We start from the raw sequence: 22,007 nt of genomic DNA on the forward strand, positions 1-22,007 counted from the left end.
GGGAGAGATTGGGGTCAGGATGGGATGAGAATGGGATGAAGATGGGAATGGGGAGATTGGGATGGAGAATGGGATGGGATGGGGATTATTGGGATTGGGGGATGGCAATGGGGACAGGGGAGTTTGGGAATAGAGATGGGAATGGGAATGGGATAGGGAAATTGGGATTGAGGGGTGGGAATGGGGTGGGGATGGGATGGTGAATCAGAATAGAATGGGATGGGATGGATGGGGGATAGGAATGGGATGGAGAATGGGAATGAGATGTGGAATGGGAATGGGATGGATTGGGATGGGGAGGAATGGGAATGGGAGATTGGGAATGGGAACGGGATGGGGGAGAGAGGGATGGGAATGGGGTGGGGGGTGGGATGGGGTGAGGGTTATTGGGATTGGGAGATAGCATTAGGATGGGAGATAATGGGGTTGGGATGGGAATGGGATGGGATGGGGGAGATTGGGATTGAGGGGAGGGAATGGGGTGGGATAGGATGGGATGGGATGGATGGGGGTAATGGGATGGGAATGGGATGGAGATGGGGATGGGGAAATGGGGATGGGATGGGATGGGATGCGCATTATTGGGATTGGGGGATGGGAATGGGATGGGATGGGATGGGGGAGATTGGGGTTGGGGGATGGGAATGGGATGGGGATAAGGGAGATTGGGATTGAGGGGAGGGAATGGGGGTGGGGATGGGATGGAAGATCGGGATGGGATGGGGTGGGATGGGGTGGGATGGGATAGGATGGATGGGATGGGATGGATGGGATGGGATGGGATGGGATGGGATGGAGGTATTGATATTGGGGGATGGGAATGGGATTGGAAGAATGGGGCGGCAATTGGGGATGGGATGTGGAATGGAAATGGGATGGAATGGGATGGGGAGAAAGGGGATGGGGGTTATTGGGATTGGGGGATGGGAATGGGGTGGGAAGAATGGGATGGAAGGTTGGGGATGGGGATGGGAATGGGATGGGAGGAATGGGATGGGAGATTGGGACGGGAATAGGAATGGGAGAGATTGGGGTGGGATTGGGATGGGAATGGGTGGGAAGGATGGGATGGGATGGATGGGATGGGATGGGATGGGATGGGATGGGATGGGGGTGGGATGGGATGGGATGGGATGGGATGGATGGGATGGGGGTGGGATGGGGGTGGGATGGGATGGGATGGGTTGGGATGGATGGGATGGGATGGGATGGGATGGGATGGGATGGATGGGATGGGGGTGGGATGGGGGTGGGATGGGATGGGATGGGTTGGGATGGATGGGATGGGATGGACGTTATTGGGAATGGGGGATGGGGTCAGGATGGGAATGGGATGTGGAATGGAAATGGGGTGGGAGGATGGGAATTGGGGATGGGGAGATGGGAATGGGATGGGGATGGGATGGGAGGAATGGGATGGAAGGTTGGGAATGGGATGGGGAGGAGTGGGATGGGGCAATGGGATGGGAATGAGGAGATAGGAATGGGAATGGGGTGAGGAATAGGATGGGAATGGGATGGGAGAATGGGAATGGGTTGGGGGTTATTGGGATTAGGGGATGGGAATGGGGTGGGGGAGATTGGGGTGGGAATGGGGTGGGAGACTGGGATGGGATGGGATGGGATGGGATGGGATGGGATGGGATGGGATGGGATGGAAGTTATTGGGATTGGGGGATGGGGTGGGGATGGGATGGGAGAGATTGGGGTCAGGATGGGATGAGAATGGGATGAAGATGGGAATGGGGAGATTGGGATGGAGAATGGGATGGGATGGGGATTATTGGGATTGGGGGATGGCAATGGGGACAGGGGAGTTTGGGAATAGAGATGGGAATGGGAATGGGATAGGGAAATTGGGATTGAGGGGTGGGAATGGGGTGGGGATGGGATGGTGAATCAGAATAGAATGGGATGGGATGGGATTGGGGGATAGGAATGGGATGGAGAATGGGAATGAGATGTGGAATGGGAATGGGATGGATTGGGATGGGGAGGAATGGGAATGGGAGATTGGGAATGGGAACGGGATGGGGGAGAGAGGGATGGGAATGGGGTGGGGGTGGGATGGGGTGAGGGTTATTGGGATTGGGAGATAGCATTAGGATGGGAGATAATGGGGTTGGGATGGGAATGGGATGGGATGGGGGAGATTGGGATTGAGGGGAGGGAATGGGGTGGGATAGGATGGGATGGGATGGATGGGGGTAATGGGATGGGAATGGGATGGAGATGGGGATGGGGAAATGGGGATGGGATGGGATGGGATGCGCATTATTGGGATTGGGGGATGGGAATGGGATGGGATGGGATGGGGGAGATTGGGGTTGGGGGATGGGAATGGGATGGGGATAAGGGAGATTGGGATTGAGGGGAGGGAATGGGGTGGGGATGGGATGGAAGATCGGGATGGGATGGGGTGGGATGGGGTGGGATGGGATAGGATGGATGGGATGGGATGGGATGGGATGGGATGGGATGGGATGGGATGGGATGGGATGGGATGGAGGTTATTGATATTGGGGGATGGGAATGGGATTGGAAGAATGGGGCGGCAAATTGGGGATGGGATGTGGAATGGAAATGGGATGGAATGGAATGGGGAGAAAGGGGATGGGGGTTATTGGGATTGGGGGATGGGAATGGGGTGGGAAGAATGGGATGGAAGGTTGGGGATGGGGATGGGAATGGGATGGGGAGGAATGGGATGGGAGATTGGGACGGGAATAGGAATGGGAGAGATTGGGGTGGGATTGGGATGGGAATGGGGTGGGAAGGATGGGATGGGATGGGATGGGATGGGATGGGATGGGATGGGATGGGATGGGATGGGATGGGGGTGGGATGGGATGGGATGGGATGGGATGGATGGGATGGGGGTGGGATGGGGGTGGGATGGGATGGGATGGGTTGGGATGGATGGGATGGGATGGGATGGGATGGGATGGATGGGATGGGGGTGGGATGGGATGGGATGGGTTGGGATGGATGGGATGGGATGGACGTTATTGGGAATGGGGGATGGGGTCAGGATGGGAATGGGATGTGGAATGGAAATGGGGTGGGAGGATGGGAATTGGGGATGGGGAGATGGGAATGGGATGGGGATGGGATGGGAGGAATGGGATGGAAGGTTGGGAATGGGATGGGGAGGAGTGGGATGGGGCAATGGGATGGGAATGAGGAGATAGGAATGGGAATGGGGTGAGGAATAGGATGGGAATGGGATGGGAGAATGGGAATGGGTTGGGGGTTATTGGGATTAGGGGATGGGAATGGGGTGGGGGAGATTGGGGTGGGAATGGGGTGGGAGACTGGGATGGGATGGGATGGGATGGGATGGGATGGGATGGGATGGAAGTTATTGGGATTGGGGGATGGGGTGGGGATGGGATGGGAGAGATTGGGGTCAGGATGGGATGAGAATGGGATGAAGATGGGAATGGGGAGATTGGGATGGAGAATGGGATGGGATGGGGATTATTGGGATTGGGGGATGGCAATGGGGACAGGGGAGTTTGGGAATAGAGATGGGAATGGGAATGGGATAGGGAAATTGGGATTGAGGGGTGGGAATGGGGTGGGGATGGGATGGTGAATCAGAATAGAATGGGATGGGATGGGATTGGGGGATAGGAATGGGATGGAGAATGGGAATGAGATGTGGAATGGGAATGGGATGGATTGGGATGGGGAGGAATGGGAATGGGAGATTGGGAATGGGAACGGGATGGGGGAGAGAGGGATGGGAATGGGGTGGGGGTGGGATGGGGTGAGGGTTATTGGGATTGGGAGATAGCATTAGGATGGGAGATAATGGGGTTGGGATGGGAATGGGATGGGATGGGGGAGATTGGGATTGAGGGGAGGGAATGGGGTGGGATAGGATGGGATGGGATGGATGGGGGTAATGGGATGGGAATGGGATGGAGATGGGGATGGGGAAATGGGGATGGGATGGGATGGGATGCGCATTATTGGGATTGGGGGATGGGAATGGGATGGGATGGGATGGGGGAGATTGGGGTTGGGGGATGGGAATGGGATGGGGATAAGGGAGATTGGGATTGAGGGGAGGGAATGGGGTGGGGATGGGATGGAAGATCGGGATGGGATGGGGTGGGATGGGGTGGGATGGGATAGGATGGATGGGATGGGATGGGATGGGATGGGATGGGATGGGATGGGATGGGATGGGATGGAGGTTATTGATATTGGGGGATGGGAATGGGATTGGAAGAATGGGGCGGCAAATTGGGGATGGGATGTGGAATGGAAATGGGATGGAATGGGATGGGGAGAAAGGGGATGGGGGTTATTGGGATTGGGGGATGGGAATGGGGTGGGAAGAATGGGATGGAAGGTTGGGGATGGGGATGGGAATGGGATGGGGAGGAATGGGATGGGAGATTGGGACGGGAATAGGAATGGGAGAGATTGGGGTGGGATTGGGATGGGAATGGGGTGGGAAGGATGGGATGGGATGGGATGGGATGGGATGGGATGGGATGGGATGGGATGGGATGGGATGGGGGAAATGGGATGGAAGATTGGGAATGGGATGGGGGATACTGGGGTGGGAATGGCAGGGGGGAGAATGGGGTGGGAGGGGAATGGGTTGGGGAGGAATAGGGTAAGGGAATGGGAATGGGGGGCAGGATTGGGGGCTGGGATTGGGTATAGGGTTGGGCAATGGGATTGGGGGATGGGATGGGGGATGGGATTGGGATACGGGGTTGGATATGGGTTTGGGTATGGAATGGTGGGGAATGAGGGTGGGGAAAGGGATTGGGGGATATAGGGTTGGCAATGGGAGTGGGGGATGGGATGGGGGATGGGGCTGGGGTATGGGATAGGGGTGGGATTTGGGTATGGAATTGGGGTATGGGGTTGGGGAATGGGATTGGGGATTGGGATATAGGGTTGGATAATGGGATGGGGGTATGGGATTGGGGAATGGGGTTGGGGAACAGGATGGGGGATGGGATGGGGGGAATGGGGGTAGAGAAGGGGATTAGGGATTGGGATATAGGGTTGGGTAATGGGATGGGGGTATGGGATTGGGAATGGGATTGGGGAATGGGGTTGGGGGATAGGATGGGATTTGGGTATGCAATTGGGGTATGGGGTTGGGGAACAGGGTTGGAGAATGGGATGGGGGTATGGAATAGGGGGGAACAGGGGTGAGGAACGGGACTAGGGAATGGGATTGGGCTATAGGGTTGGGCAGTGGGATTGGGGGATGGGCTGTGCTGGGGATATGGGGTTAGGACATGGGATTGGGAATGGAATGGAGATATGGGCTGGGGGATGGGTTTGGGGCATGGTGTTGGGATATGGGATCGGGATGTGGGATAGGGGGAATGGGATGGGGGGTGGGATTGGGGTATGGATTTGGGGAACAGGATGGGGGGAATGGGGGTAGGGAAGGGGATTGGGGATGGGGATATAGGGTTGGGTAATGGGATGGGGGAATGGGATTGGGGAATGGGGTTGGGGGGATAGGATGGGATTGGGTATGGAATTGGGGTATGGGATTGGGGAATGGGACTGGGGGGATAGGATGGGATTTGGGTATGGAATTGGGATATGGGATTGGGGAATGGGATTGGGGAATGGGGTGGGGGGAAAGGATGGGATTGGGTATGGGATTGGGATATGGGATTGGGGAATGGGATTGGGGAATGGGATTGGGGAACAGGATGGTGGTATGGGATGGGGGGAATAGGATTGGGGAATGGGATTGGAATGGTGGGATTGGGAAATGGGATGGGGGTATGGAAGGGGGGCCAACAGGGGTGAGGAACGGGGCTGGGGAATGGGATTGGGGGATGGGCTGGGGATATGGGCTGGGGGATGGGTTTGGGGCATTGGGGATATAGGATTGGGGAACAGGATGGGGGTATGGGATTGGGAATGGGGTTGGTGGATGGGGTTGGGGAATGGGGTTTGGGGGATAGGATGGGATTTGGGTATGGAATTGGGGTATGGGGTTGGGGAATGGGGTTGGGGAATGGGATGGGGGGAACAGGGGTAAGGAACGGGACTGGGGAATGGGATTGGGCTATAGGGCTGGGCAGTGGGATTGGGGGATGGGCTGTGCTGGGGATATGGGGTTAGGACATGGGATTGGGAATGGAATGGAGATATGGGCTGGGGGATGGGTTTGGGGCATGGCGTTGGGATATGGGATCGGGATGTGGGATGGGGGAATGGGATGGGGGGTGGGATTGGGGTATGGATTTGGGGAACAGGATGGGGGGAATGGGGGTAGGGAAGGGGATTGGGGATGGGGATATAGGGTTGGGTAATGGGATGGGGGAATGGGATTGGGGAATGGGGTTGGGGGGATAGGATGGGATTGGGTATGGAATTGGGATATGGGATTGGGGAATGGGATTGGGGAATGGGGTGGGGGGAAAGGATGGGATTTGGGTATGGAATTGGGATATGGGATTGGGGAATGGGATTGGGGAATGGGGTTGGGGAACAGGATGGTGGTATGGGATGGGGGGAATAGGATTGGGGAATGGGATTGGAATGGTGGGATTGGGAAATGGGATGGGGGTATGGAATGGGGGCGAACAGGGGTGAGGAGCAGGACTGGGGAATGGGATTGGGTTATAGGGTTGGGCAATGGGATTTGGGTGTGGGCTGGGGATGTGGGCTGGGGGAAACAGGATTGGGGAACGGGATGGGGATGTGGCACGCTGGCACAGGTGTGCACGCCCGCCCTTGTGCCGACATGTGAGCGTGTGTGAGCGCCGCGTGCGGTGCGGCTGAGCCACGCGCAAACCCCGCACGTCCCCGGCCGGGACTCGAACCCGCGGCTCTCCGTCCCATCCCGGGCTCAGACCCGCACCGCCCCTCAACGGGAGATACGACCGCTTCCGGTCAAATCCCGGAAGCGCTGCGGTCTGCGCGCTGCGTTTCCGGCCACTCCCAGGAAGTTGGACGCCTTGCGGTGCACCCTGGGAGCTGTGGTGTTTTCTCGTGACGTCATCGCGGCGGCTCCTTCGGTGCGAACTACGCCTCCCAGCAGCCTTTGCGCGCCGGCGGCCGCCATCTTGTTTCACCGGCGTGAGCGCTGAGCCGGGGGGGTTCGGTGCCGGCGGCTCCGCGGACGATGCTGGCCGCCCTTTGGGGCCGCCCGCCGCCGCCGGGCCTGGCTCGGCTCGTCGGGCCTTGCCGGTGGTTCCGTGCCCCGCGGGCCGCTCCCGGAGATCCGGAGGTGCGCACCGCGGCCGAATGGCTCCGCTTGATGCCTGGATCCGCCGCCAGAGGCCGCCGCCATCCCGTGAGGACGACGAGCGCAGAGCCGCTTTGGCGGGGAGCGACCGCGGGGGGGCGGCTGCCGTGCTGGGACAGCGCCGGGCCCGGGCCGAGCCGTAACTTAACGACTGAGCCACGAAGGGAACGGAGCGGCCATGGGAAACCCCCCCCCGGGGCGGCGTTGGTTGCGCTGGGCGCGCTGGCAGCGTGCTTCGGGAGGGAGCGATCCGCCAAGGGTGGGTATAAACGGGGGGGGGGGGCGGAGTTCGGTGTGAGGGGTCAAATAGATGGGGGGGGGCGGGGGGTCCCGGTGGGTCGGAGGGGCTGAGAGGAAGCTGGGGGCTGTGGGGGACGGCGGGGCCTGCAGTGAGGCAGCAGGGGGGCAAAAAGAGCCGTGGTTGAGCAGCAGTGGTTGAGCAATGGCTGCCATGAGCAGCAGCGTGCCCTGGTGGCCAAGCAGAGCAATGGGTGACCAATGGGTGACCAGCGTTGGTCAGCAGTTGACCAATGGTTGCCCGTGGGCCTGCAGTGCGTCCTGGTGAGCAAAGAGGCCAGTAGTTGATCAATGGTTCATCAGGAGTTGAGCAATGGCTGCCCATGGGCCTGCAGTGTGCCCTGGTGGCCAAAAAGGCCAGTAGTTGACCAGTGGTTCATCAGTAGTTGACCAATGGCTGCCCATGAGGCAGCAGTGTTGCCCTGGTGGCCGAAAAGACCCATGATTGACCAAAGGTTCATCAGGAGTTGAGCAATGGTTGCCCATGAGCCCTGATGGCCAAAAAGGCCAACGGTTGACCAGCAGTTGAGCAGTGGTTGGCCAATGGTTGCCCATGGGCCAGCAGTGCATCCTGGTGGCCAAAGAGGCCAATAATTGACCAGCAGTTGATCAGTAGTTGACCAATGGTTGCCCATGAGCAGCAGTGTGCCCTGGTGGCCAAACAGAGCAATGGGTGACCAATGGGTGACCAGAGTTGGTCAGCAGTTGACCAATGGTTGCCCGTGGGCCTGCAGTGCGTCCTGATGAGCAAAGAGGCCAGTAGTTGATCAGCAGTTCATCAGTAGTTGACCAATGGCTGCCCATGAGGCAGCAGTGTTGCCCTGGTGGCCGAAAAGACCCATGATCAACCAACAGTTCATCAGGAGTTGAGCAATGGCTGCCCATGGGCTTGCAGCGTGTCCTGGTGGCCAAAAAGGCCAGTAGTTGACCAATGGTTCATCAGTAGTTGAGCCCTGATGGCCAGAAAGGCCAACGGTTGACCAGCAGTTGAGCAGTGGTTGGCCAATGGTTGCCCATGGGCCTGCAGTGCATCCTGGTGGCCAAAGAGGCCAATAATTGACCAGCAGTTGATCAGTAGTTGACCAATGGCTGCCCATGAGCAGCAGTGTGCCCTGGCGGCCAGTAGGGCCAATAATTGACCAGAGTTTGACCAGCAGTTCATCAGCAGTTGACCAATGGCTGCCCATGAGGCAGCAGTGCGTCCTGGTGGCCAAAGAGGCCAATAATTGACCAGCAGTTCATCAGGAGTTGACCAATGGCTGCCCACGAGGCAGCAGTGTGCCTGATGGCCAAACAGACCAATAGTTGGCCAGTGTTGGGCTAATGGTTGCCCTTGAGCGAGTAGTATCCCATGGTGGCCAAGAAGGCCAATGGTTGACCAATGGGTGACCAGCAGTTCATCAGGAGTTGACCAGTCGCTGCCCATGAGCAGCAGTGTGACCTGGTGGCCAAAAAGAGCAATGGTTGACCTACAGTTGGCCAGTGTTTGGCCAATGGTTGCCCATGGGCCAGCAGTGCATCCTGGTGACCAAAGAGGCCAATAATTGACCAGCAGTTCATCAGCAGTTGACCAATGGCTGCCCATGAGCAGCAGTGTGCCTGATGGCCAAACAGACCAATTGTTGGCCAGTGTTTGACCAGCAGTTCATCAGCAGTTGACTAGTGGTTGCCCATGAGCAGCAGTGTGACCTGGTCCCCAAAAAGCAATGGTTGACCGATGGGTGACCAGCAGAAGTTGACCGTTGGTTGCCCACGAGGCAGCAGTGTTGCCCTGGTGGCCAAAGAGGCCGATGGTCCCCTGGGGGGCACGGCACAGAGCGCGGGCAGCAGGGTGAGAGTGTTTCTGCTCTCCTCCCCTCTGCTGTGCCCTGGGGAAGCCAAACCTGGAGCGCTGCTCTCAATGCTGAGCTGCCCAGCTCTGAGCCGTGGCGATGCTGCTGGAACCACAGAATCACAGAATCACAGAATTGTAGGGGTTGGAAGGGACCTCCAGAGCTCATCGAGTCCAACCCCCCTGCCAAAGCAGGTTCCCTACAGCAGGTCGCACAGGTCGGCATCCAGGCAGGTCTGGAACATCTCCAGAGAAGGAGACTCCACCACCTCCCTGCAGCCTGTTCCAGTGCTCCTCTCCTCACTGTAAAGAAGTTCTTGCGCATGTTTGTGCGGAACTTCCTGTGCTGCAGTTTCCAGCCGTTTCCCCTCGTCCTGTCTCCACTCACCACTGAAAAGAGTCCGGCCTCGCCATTCTGCCCCCCACACCTTCGATATTCATAGACCTGGATCAGGTCCCCTCTCAGTCTTCTTTTCTCCATGCTGAACAGACCCAGCTCACTCAGCCTTTCCCCATAGCAGAGATGCTCCAGGCCCCTCCCCATCTTTTGGCCCTGCGCTGGACTCTTCCCAAGAGCTCCCTGTCTGTTTTGTGCTGGGGAGCCCAGAACTGGACGCAGGGCTCCAGATGAGGCCTCAGCAGGGCAGAGCAGAGGGGGAGGATCACCTCCCTCGACCTGCTGGCCACGCTCTGTGCAATGCACCCCAGGACGCCATTGGAAGACGTGGAGGCACGAGCAGGACGAGCTGCATGCGACACCCAGAAGAGCTGCTGGCTCGTCCTGGAGCAGCAGAGCGAAAGAGACGCTGAGGTTTGCAGCAGCGCTGGGAACCTTGCAGGCAACACGCGGCAAGAGAGCCGTCCCTCCTGGGGGCCACAGGGCCGGGATGCTGTCCTTCCCCTTGCAGCCAGGAGATGTCCTGCTCGGACCGCGCAGCGCTCCCGCTGCCGTTGGGAGCCTCTGACGGCTGGCTGCTGTCTGTGCCAGCTTTGTTTCCACAGCTGTTGGCCCAGCTGCTCCCTTGCTGCGGTGCTGTGATGCTGCCCCCCGGCTCCATCGCACGCTTTGAGCCCTGCGCTTGTTGACCATCCATGGCAGATCTGTGCCAACCCAGTGCCAACAGCGGGGCGGCCCTCAGTCAGCCAGCGAGCAGCTTGGGAGCACTCGACCCGCTCTGAGCGCCTCCTGACTCGTTTTCTCTCCTTTGCTTTCAGAAGATGCTCTGCTGGAAGCCGCCAGGATCAACAACGTTTCCGAAGTCAACAGGTGAGCAGATTCCTAGAAGTGCCCAAAAGAACGCCGACAGCTTTGGGGTGGCCTGGAAGCTTGCGTGGGATGGGAGCTTCCTACGGCTGGGTGAGCAGACTGGTAGATGAGGGAAAGGCTGCTGATGTGTCCACCCAGACTTCAGCGCAGCCTTTGGCACGGGCAGCCACAGCATCCTGCTGCACAAACTGGCTGCCCGTGGCCTGGGCAGTTTTAGCCTCGGTTGGATGAGGAGCCGGCTGAGGGCCGCGCTCAATGGCGGTGAATGGGGTGAAGCCCAGCTGTGCCCCATTTGCAGCGGGGTCCCCCTGGGGCCCATCCTGTTTCATGTCTTCATGGATGGCTCCGATGGAGGCATGGAGGGCATTGAGTGTGCAGTGACACCGAGCTGGGAGGTGGGGTGGATCTGCGTGAGGGCAGGGAGGCCCTGCACAGGGATCTGGATCAGCCGATGGCTGGGCCCAGGGGAACGGGATGAGGTGCAACAAGGCCCAGTGCCGGGGGCTGCGTGGGGGCACAGCAACCCCATGCAGCGCTGCAGGCTTGGTTGGGACCCATAGAGACACGTTGGGACCCATAGAGACACGTTGGGACCCATTGGGACCCATAGAGACGCATTGGGACCCACAGAGACACGTTGAGACCCATAGAGACACGTTGGGACCCACAGAGACACGTTGGGTCCCATGGAGACACATTGGGACCCATTGGGACCCATAGAGATACATTGACACCCATAGAGACACATTGGAACCCATAGAGACATGTTGAGACCCGTAGAGACACGTTGGGACCCATAGAGACACGTTGAGACCCATAGAGACACATTGGCATCCATAGAGACACGTTGGGACCCATAGAGACCCATTGGGACTCATAGAGACACGTTGAGACCCACAGAGACTCGTTGAGACCCACAGAGACACATTGGGACCCATAGAGACACACTGGGACCCATAGAGACCCATTGGGACTCATAGAGACACGTTGAGACCCACAGAGACTCGTTGAGACCCACAGAGACACATTGGGACCCATAGAGACACATTGGGTCCCATAGAGACACATTGGGACCCATAGAAACACACTGGGACCCATTGGGACCCATAGAGATACGTTGACCCCCATAGAGACACATTGGGACCCATTGGGACCCATAGAGACACTTTGGGAGCCATAGAGACACGTTGGGACCCATAGAGATACGTTGGGACCCATAGAGACACATTGGGACCCACAGAGACACGTTGGGACCCATAGAGACACGTTGGGACCCATAGAGACACATTGGGACCCATAGAGACACGTTGAGACCCATAGAGACACATTGGGATCCATAGAGACACACTGGGACCCATAGAGACACATTGGCACCCATAGAGACACGTTGGGACCCATAGAGACACGTTGGGACCCATAGAGACACATTGGCACCTATAGAGACACATTGGCAGCCATAGAGACACATTGGCACCCATAGAGACACATTGAGACCCATAGAGACACATTGGCACCCATAGAGACACGTTGAGACCCATAGAGACACATTGGCACCCATAGAGACACATTGGCACCCATAGAGACACGTTGAGACCCATAGAGACCCATTGGGACCCATAGAGACACGTTGGCACCCATAGAATCACAGCATCACAGAGCTGTAGGGGTCGGAAGGGAGCTGCAGAGCTCATGCAGTCCAACCCCCTGCCCAAGCAGGTTCCCTACAGCATCCCTTCCCTGGCAGCGTTCAGGAGGCGCCTGGATGCGGGGCTGCGTGCTGATGTAGTGCTGGTGGTACTGGCAGCAATGGGCGGTGTTGGACTGATGATCCTGCAGCTCGTTTCCCACCTTGCGATGCTGTGATTCTGTCGTTCAGACGCTCCTCTCCGCTGCGCCCCCCGCAGCCGGTGGCTCTGAGGCATTTTGCTCCGTGCCGCAGGGGATCCCCAGGGCCAGCGCTGCTCCTTGCCGCCCCGGGAGGCTCGAAGGAAGCAGCGTGGCTCCGTGCGGCCCAGGGCTGAGCTCTGGCCTGGATCAAGGGCTGAAGGGGGGATATTGGCGTGCCGCTAATTGGCACATGGGTTCTGCTGCTCGTAATTGCAGGAAGCTGCTGCTCAGAGCTGTCTGGCTGATTGGCGAGCCTGCCCAGGCAGGGCAGCAGCGGGGATGCTCCGTGCTCCCCACGCTCAGCATAGGGCTGCAGTGCGTGCGTTCCAGCCGGGAAGCGGCTGCCAGGACCTCCCTTTTCCATGCTGTACAAACGGGGAAGCAGCAGCCAGGCCCTGGTTTTTCCACGCCGCGCAAATGGAAGCTGCCCTTTTCAGTTCAGCTGCCTGCTTGTCCTCACCCCAACCCTCTACGCGTTAAAAGCACCGTGACCGCGACTGTTGGTCACCTCCAGGGACAAACCATCGCCGGTCCAAGGGCTGCGTTTCTGGAAGTCATTGAATCATCGAATCATAGAATCACCAAGGTTGGAACAGACCTCAAAGCTCATCCAGTCCAACCGTTCACCCATCACCAACAGCTCCCACTGAACCACGTCCCTCAACACAGCATCCAGCCTTTCCTTGAACACCCCCAGGCTCGGTGCCTCCACCACCTCCCTGGGCATCCATTGCAGTGCCTGACCACCCTTTCTGAACAGTAATACTTCCTCATGTCCAGCCTGAATCTCCCCTGCCGTAGCTTGAAGCCATTCCCTCTGCTCCTATCACTGATGACACGAGAGCAGAGGCCGACCCCCAGCTCACTACAACCTCCCTTCAGGCAGCCATAGAGAGCAATGAGGTCTCCCCTGAGCCTCCTCTTCTCCAGGCTGAACATTCCCAGCTCCTTCAGCCTCTCCTCATCAGCCCTGTGTTCCAGACCCCTCACCAGCTTTGTCGCCCTCCTTTGAACACGTTCCAGGGCCTCCATGTCTTTCTTGCAGTGAGGGGCCCAAAACTGGACACAGCACTCGAGGTGCGGCCTCACCAGAGCTGAATACAGGGGAGCAATCACCTCTCTGCTCCTGCTTGCAACGCTGTTTCTGATGCAGGCCAGGCTGCCATTGGCCTTCTTGGCCACCTGGGCACACTGTGGGCTCCTGTTCAGCCCAGCATCCATCTATGGATGGACCCCCAGGTCCGTTTCCTCTACGCCGTCCTCCAGCCACACCGCCCCAAGCCTGCAGCGTCGCCTGGGGTTGTTGGAGCCCAAGTGCAGGACCCGGCATTTGGCCTTGTTGAAACTCATCCCATTGGCTCCAGCCCAGCTCTGCAGCCTGTCCAGATCCCTCTGTAGGGCCTCGCTGCCCCCAGGCAGATCCACGCTTCCAGCCAATTTGGTGCCATCTGCGAATGTACTGAGGGTGCACTCGATGCCCTCATCGAGGTCATCAATAAAGATATTGAAGAGGACAGGCCCAGCACCGACCCCTGGGGAACACCGCTCAGAACCGGTCGCCAGCTGGATTTGACTCCATTCCCCACCACTCTCTGTGCCCGGCCCTCCAGCCAGCTCCTCACCCAGCCCACAGTGCAGCCATCCAAGCCTCGGGCTGCCAGCTCCTGCAGGAAATGCTATGGGAGACAGTGCCAAAGGCTGTGCTGAAGTCTAGGCGGACCACATCAACAGCCTTTCCCTCATCCACCTGATGGGTCACTAGATCATAGAAGGAGCTCAGGTTGGTCAAGCAGGACCTGCCCTTCACCAACCCATGCTGCTGGGCCTGATCCCCCGCTCACCCCGCACATGCCGCATGATCTCCCTGCAGACAGTCTGCTCCATCACCTTCCCTGGCACTGAGGTCAGGCTGACAGGCCTGTAGCTCCCCGGATCCTCACGACCTTTCTTGTCAATGGGAGTCACGTTGGCAAGCCTCCAGTCTTCTGGGACCTCACCAGCCAACAAGGGGTCCCAGTCAACAAGTCCCTTTTCTGAGCCTTCGCCCCACGAGCAGCAGATCTGTGCGTGCCCAGCTTTGCTGTTTTGGTGGCTGAGAGATGGCGAGGGGCCAGCAGAGCTCCAAGCAGAGCCGTGTGAGCTGAGGCCGGTGGGAGATGAGCGCAAGCAGCGCTGCTTCTGGACGCCCTTTGTGCCCCCCGGGCGGCTCTGCCGTCCTCTCTCGGTTTGGTTTCCCTTCAGAACCTCTCATTTCCAACAGCCGCCCTCGTTGTGGTGCCGTTTCTCCCGTCTCAGCACCCGGGGACAGAACCCATCTCAAGGAGGGACGGCCGCAAGGACGCGTCTGCAGGCACCGCTGTGCCCTCAGCAGGGCTGCAGCGCTTCCACGCTGCTCCCTTGGGGGGCTCCGTCTTCCGTCCCCGCTCTGCAGGGCGCCCCTGCCCGCTGCCCCAGCCCTGCACTCCGACATACGGAGCAGAAGGGCAGGGATGCCGGGTCCTGCACTTGGGCTCCAACAACCCAGGAGACGCTGCAGGCTTGGGGCGGTGTGGCTGGAGGACGGCGTAGAGGAAATGGACCTGGGGGTATGGATGGATGCTGGGCTGAACAGGAGCCCACAGTGTGCCCAGGTGGCCAAGAAGGCCAATGGCAGCCTGGCCTGCATCAGAAACAGCGTTGCAAGCAGGAGCAGAGAGGTGATTGCTCCCCTGTATTCAGCTCTGGTGAGGCCGCACCTCGAGTGCTGTGTCCAGTTTTGGGCCCCTCACTGCAAGAAAGACATTGAGGCCCTGGAACGTGTTCAAAGGAGGGCGACAAAGCTGGTGAGGGGTCTGGAACACAGGGCTGCTGAGGAGAGGCTGAAGGAGCTGGGAATGTTCAGCCTGGAGAAGAGGAGGCTCAGTGGAGACCTCATTGCTCTCTATGGCTGCATGAAGGGAGGCTGCAGGGAGCTGGGGGTCGGCCTCTGCTCTCGTGTCATCAGTGATAGGAGCAGAGGGAATGGCTTCAAGCTGCTGCAGGGGAGATTCAGGCTGGACATGAGGAAGTATTACTGTTCAGAAAGGGTGGTCAGGCACTGCAATGGATGCACAGGGAGGTGGGGGAGGCACCGAGCCTGGGGGTGTTGAAGGCAAGGCTGGATGCTGTGTTGAGGGACGTGGTTCAGTGGGAGCAGTTGGTGATGGGTGAACGGTTGGACTGGATGAGCTTTGAGGTCTGTTCCAACCTTGGTGATTCTATGATTCGATGATTCGATGATGCCGGCAGCCCGCGCCACCAGCAGCCGTTGTTGTGAGCCGGAGTTCAAGTTTCCAGCTTCCTCTTCCTCCAGCTGGCAGGAGGGCGGGCGCTGAGCACAAACTCAAACATGCCCTCTGGGCTCGGTGTCAGCTCGCAGCCGCTCACCCAGAACCCCGACCGAGGGCTGAATAGAGGCACATCTGTGGCGGGGCCGCGGCGCGCAGCCCCACGGGGCTCCTTTCTCTGCGGGACGGATCAAAGCGCTGCGCAGCTCTGTGGGGTGAAGGAGCCGACAAAACTCTCTCCCAAAGCTCCGGCAGCGAATTCCAGTGCAGCCACGAGGCCTTGGTGCTCGAAACGCGCCGTCGCAAAGCGCTGCCGGCCCGGTGCCGGCGCACACTGAGCTGCTCGGTGGTATTTGGTGGCTCAGATCGGGGAAAATCCCGTTCTGAGCTGAAATCCAAGACGTGCTGGAGGATGGAGCTTCTGTGTTAAACCCGACTGGCCCCCATCCAGGCTGCGTGCTGCAGCAGGTCACAGAAGAGACATGTTGGGACCCATTGGGACCCATAGAGATACGTTGAGACCCATAGAGACACATTGGGAACCATAGAGACACGTTGGGACCCATAGAGGCACGTTGGGACCCATAGAGATACATTGGGACCCATAGAATCACAGCATCTCAGAACTGTAGGGGTTGGAAGGGAGCTGCAGAGCTCATGCAGTCCAACCCCCTGCGCAAGCCGTTCCTACAGCAGGTCGCACAGCTCGGCATCCAGGCAGGTCTGGAACATCTGCAGAGCAGGAGACTCCACCACCTCCATGGGCAGCCTGCTGCAGTGAACAGTGGGACCATAGAGACACGTTGGGACCCATAGGGACACGTTGGGACCCACAGAGACACATTGGGATCCATAAAGACACATTGGGACCCATAGAGACACGTTGGGACCCATAGAGACACGTTGGGACCCATTGGGACCCATAGAGACACGTTGGGAGCCATAGAGACACATTGGGACCCATAGAGACATGTTGGGACCCATAGAGACACGTTGGGACCCATAGAGACACGTTGGGAGCCATAGAGACACATTGGGACCCATAGAGACATGTTGGGACCCATAGAGACACATTGGGACCCATAGAGACACATTGAGACCCATAGAGACACATTGGGACCCATAGAGACACATTTGGACCCATAGAGACACGTTGGGACCTATTGGGACCCATAGAGACATGTTGGAAGCCATAGAGACACGTTGGAACCCACAGAGACACATTGGGACCCATAAAGACACATTGGGACCCACAGAGACACGTTGGGACCCACAGAGACACGTTGAGACCCATTGGGACCCATAGAGACACGTTGGGAGCCATAGAGACACATTGGGACCCATAGAGACACGTTGGGACCCATAGAGACACGTTGGGACCCACAGACTCCCCCCCCTCCCTGCAGCCTGCTCCAACGACATTTAACGACAGGACAGTCGATAAAGCGACGACCGCCGCTCAGACCCCAGGCAGCCAAACGTCGTGGGCAGCAGCAGATGTCTGTGCATGGAATGGAGCCGTGCGATCGATGCTTGGGGTGCTCGAACCAAACACGGCGCAGGGCGCTCGCCCTTAGGGAGCAGCTTTCTGCAGCCACGCAGCTCTACCAGCACCGCTTTGGGCTGCAGGAGCCGCACCGCATCCCAGCTGAGAGCGCGGCCTGCAGCTGCACGGCTCCTGCTTTGCAGTCCTGGCGCTGCGCGGTGCTGGGAGGTGCTGGCTGAGTGCACAGCACTGCTGGGGAGTCACACGTCGCTCTGCTGCATGGTGAGCTGCCCGCAGAACGAGGGATCCGGCACAAAACAGACAGGGAGCTCGTGGGAACAGAACAGCGCAGGGCCACCAGGATGGCGAGGGGCCTGGAGCATCTCTGCTATGGGGAAAGGCTGGGTGAGCTGGGTCTGTTCAGCATGGAGAAAAGAAGGCTGAGAGGGGACCTGATCCAGGTCTGTCAGCATCTGAGGTGTGGGGGGCAGAATGGCGAGGATGGACTCTGATCAGTGGGGAGTGGAGACAGGAGGAGGGGAAACGGCCGGAAACTGCAGCATAGGAAGTTGTGCAGCAATGTGCGAAGGAACGGCTGTGCAGTGAGGAGAGGAGCAATGGAACAGGCTGCAGGGAGGGGGGGAGTCTGTGGGTCCCAACGTGTCTCTATGGGTCCCAATGGGTCTCAGTGTGTCTCTATGGGTCCCAATGGGTCTCAGTGTGTCTCTATGGGTCCCAACGTGTCTCTATGGGTCCCAACGTGTCCCTGTGGGTCCTAACGTGTCTCTATGGGTCCCAACGTGTCTCTGTGGGTCCCAACGTGTCTCTATGGGTCCCAACGTGTCCCTGTGGCTCCCAACGTGTCTCTATGGGTCCCAGCGGGTCTCTATGGGTCTCAGTGTATCTCTATGGGTCCCAATGGGTCCCAATGTATCTCTATGGGTCTCACTGTGTCTCTGTGGGTCCCAGCGTGTCTCTATGGGTCCCAAGGTGTCTCTATGGGTCCCAACGTGTCTCTATGGGTCCCAATGTGTCTCTATGGGTTCCAACGTGTCTCTATGGTTCCCAACATGTCTCTATGGGTCCCAACGTGTCTCTATGGGTCTCAACGTATCTCTATGGGTCCCAATGGGTCCCAATGTATCTCTATGGGTGTCAACGTATCTCTATGGGTCCCAACATGTCTCTATGGGTCCCAACGTGTCTCTATGGGTCCCAAGGTGTCTCTATGGGTCCCAACGTGTCTCTATGGTCCCACTGTTCACTGCCCATGGAGGTGGTGGCATCTCCTGCTCTGCAGATGTTCCAGACCTGCCTGGATGCCGAGCTGTGCGACCTGCTGTAGGAACGGCTTGGGCAGGGGGTTGGACTGCATGAGCTCTGCAGCTCCCTTCCAACCCCTACAGTTCTGTGATGCTGTGAAATCAAGGGGGGGGGGGGGGCAAGAGCTCACGGCCCCCCGCATGGAATGCAATGTCTGGAAGATGCGTGATGTGATGCAGGGAGTGAAATGTGGGTGCTGTGGCTGTGCTGGTCCAGCAGGCCCAGCTTTCAGAATGGGAAACCACCGGATTCATGTATTTATCCCGCCATCAGAGCTGTGCAGTCAGAGCCGTTTGGCTGCCAAAACAGGATCTGAATTTCAGTTTGAGAATGAGGGTCATTCGGCCTCCAGTGCACGCAGTGCAGGGGAAAAAGCCCTTTGGTGAGTGCAGGAACCGTGCCCAGGAGCTGTGGGGCGCAGGGGGGTGCAAAGTGTCCCAATGGCCAGCAGGAATTCCTGCTCCGTGCCGCTCCAGGGGCTGCTCCTGCCCGAGGGCACACAGATGGGCTGCAGCACGTTGGATGGGGCCGTGGGATGGCTGTGACCCACGGCGCTGTGGGCGCACGCACTGATGGCTCAGAGATAGCAATCTGCCGCCAGCTGTGCATCCTGTCCCATCCCGGGGTCAGCAGCTCCTGCTTGGTTTCTCCTTCTGTCTGAGTTTCTCCTTTCCTTCTGTCTGAGTTTCTCCTTTCCTGCTGTCTGAGTTCTGCTGCAGGCATGCGGGCTTTTGTTTCCCCGCTTAAGTGGCCGGAGGAGGAAGCAGAAGGCTGTTATCCCAGCTGGCCCCTCGTAGCATCACACCTTTATGGAGCAACCGTGCTTGGCTGCCAAAGAGCTCTTCGTCGTTAAGCTTTTAATTGGTTAAATGAGCAGGAATCTTCCGTCGTGGCTTTCAGAGCCGCGCTCAGCCGCTGCGAATGAAGGCTCCCCGTCACCGTTTTGTTCCTTCAGTTGTGGCAGTGCTGCCGAATCCTCCTTTCCTCTTTGGGCTCAGGGTCCTCGGGCCTTGCTTGGAAATGACTTCAGGGTTATGGGAACGTATTTGGGGTGGTGAGAGCAGCGTGGGAGCTGTGAGCAGAGGAAGGTTTGCGTCGAGTGCGCTCCGCTCCTTGGGGAGCTCCAGAAAGCGCCTGCGTGGGGAGCCGGGTGCTGTGCTCTGCGGGTCAGGGGGGGAGCAGAAGCACCCAGAGGGATCCCCAGGCTCAGCCAAGCTGTTATCCTGTGATTTGGCACCTCTGAGGTTTCGGGTTTGTCTCATCTCTTGTCCTTTTGGGCACGAAAACTGCGAAACGATGGCGCGTGCTTTGGAGATGTGAGCGCCTTCTGAAGCCCACCTGGTCGCACCCGAAGGCTCAGAGCCGTCATCAGGTTGTGGGTTAAGAGGCCGCGCTGGAACAGCTGCCTGCAAATGTTGTGTTGCTCCGTCAGCTCCTGCCTGCTCGGGATGCTTTCCCCACATCCTCTTCCTGATCGTGTCTCCCTTCTGTCCAGGTTGCTGCAGGAAGGCACAGATGTGAACGCGAGGCACCGGCTGGGCTGGACGGCTCTGATGGTGGCAGCCATCAGCAGGAATTCCAGGTACGTTTGTCTCAGCATCTTCCATCGGGGGCTGGAAAGGAGGGAAGGACCTGGGGGTCCTGGCGGCCAGCAGGGGAACTGTGAGCCAGCAGCGGTGGCCAAGAAGACCCGTGGTGTCCTGGGTGGCCATTGGTTGACCGTGGTTGGCCACAGGTTGACCGTGAGCCAGCAGCAGTGGCCAAGAAGGCCCGTGGTGTCTTGGGTGGCCATTGGTTGACAGGTGGTTGGCCACAGGCTGGCCGTGAGGCAGCAGTGTGTCCTGGTGGCCAAGAAGGTGAATGATGTCCTGGATGGCCATTGGTTGACTGGTTGTTGGCCACAGGTTGACCGTGAGGCAGCAGTGAGTCCTGGTGGCCAAGAAGGCCAATGGTGTCCTGCTTGGTCAACGGTTGGCCACAGGCTGACCGTCATCTGACTGCGTGTCCCGGTGGCCAAGAAGGTGAATAATGTCCTGGATGGCCAACGGGTGGCCAGCAGCTGAGCTGACCATCATCCAGCTGCGTGTCCCGGTGGCCAAGAGGGTAAATAATGTCCTGGATGGCCAACGGGTGGCCAGCAGCTGAGCACAGGCTGGCTGTGAGGCAGCAGTGAGTCCTGGTGGCCAAGAAGGCCGATGGTGTCCTGCTTGGCCAACGGTTGGCCACAGGCTGAGCTGTCATCCAGCTGCGTGTCCCGGTGGCCAAGAGGGTAAATAATGTCCTGGATGGCCAACGGGTGGCCAGCAGCTGAGCACAGGCTGACCATCATCCAGCTGTGCATCCTGGTGGCCAAGAAGGCCGATGGTGTCCTGCTTGGCCAATGGTTGGCCACAGGCTGACCATCACCCAGTTGTGTGTCCCAGTGGCCAAGAAGGTGAATGATGTCCTGGATGGCCAACGGGTGGCCAGCAGCTGAGCACAGGCTGGCCGTGAGGCAGCAGCGGTGGCCACGAAGGCCGATGGAAGCGTGGGGTGCGTGGCACACAGCATGGCCAGCAGGGCAGGGAGGTTCTCCTCCCCTCTTCTCTGCCCTGAGGAGCCACACGTGGAGCACTGCGCCCGTGCTGAGCTGCCCTGCTCCGGACAGACAGACAGACAGACAGACAGGGAGCTGCTGGGCAGGGAACAGGGCAGGGATGCAATAGCTGAGACACCCCAAACCCACCCAGGTGCTTCCCAGTGCCACCTGCCCTAGGGAACCTGCTTTGGAGGGGGGGGGGGGGGGTTGGATTCTGAGGTCCCTGAGGTCCCTTCCGACCCCCGTGGCTCCGTTGCTGCGGGCCGGTGGCTCTGCAGCCCTGGGCCGATGTGGGAGCCACCATGGGAGCTGCTGCCCCCCAGCCTGGGGCCGTGCTGGGCCTTTCATGCTCGACCTTTAGGAAGCAGAAAGGGCCGAATGCTGTGCCCTCCCTCCTCAGTTCCCATGATGATCGCCGTGGCTTCTTGTAACCTTTTAAAGGCACTCCTAAATATATTCAGTCTACGGCTAAATTCAATTAGGGATTTTTTATTATTATTATTATCATTTAAGGGGGGAAAAAAAAAAAAAAAAGAAAGGGGGAGAGAAAGAGAAATCCAATTTGAGCAAACGCGGGCCAGACGTGGGAGAAGGCGCTTTGATGTTACAACCTCTCGGGGACGCTTTACTCAGTCACAAGTTCATAAGCAGAAAAGCTTAATTACTTGTGAAAACACGGGCTTAAAGGCGAGCACAAAGGCCGAAATATCCGCTCTCGGGCGACGCGATTCCAATCCGTGTGCCGAGTTCGTGTGTGGTGCCAACTTTGATGTGTGCTGTGACA

At 58.5% G+C, this 22,007-nt stretch overlaps 1 protein-coding gene across 1 annotated transcript in view; it reads left to right on the top strand.

The window, feature by feature from the left end:
• Positions 1-7,126: 7,126 nt before the first annotated feature.
• The window catches only part of CLPB (ClpB family mitochondrial disaggregase), a gene marked incomplete at both ends in the record, with an annotated part of 55,326 nt that continues 40,445 nt past the window's right edge, over positions 7,127-22,007 (top strand). Inside the window, 3 exon segments of the mRNA XM_079545947.1 lie at positions 7,127-7,508; positions 10,593-10,644; positions 20,141-20,227. Of these exon segments, the coding sequence (XP_079402073.1) occupies positions 7,127-7,508; positions 10,593-10,644; positions 20,141-20,227 (521 nt within the window).

Source organism: Tetrao urogallus, assembly GCF_951394365.1.
Source record: "Tetrao urogallus genome assembly, chromosome: 1".
NCBI classification, from domain to species: domain Eukaryota; kingdom Metazoa; phylum Chordata; class Aves; order Galliformes; family Phasianidae; genus Tetrao; species Tetrao urogallus.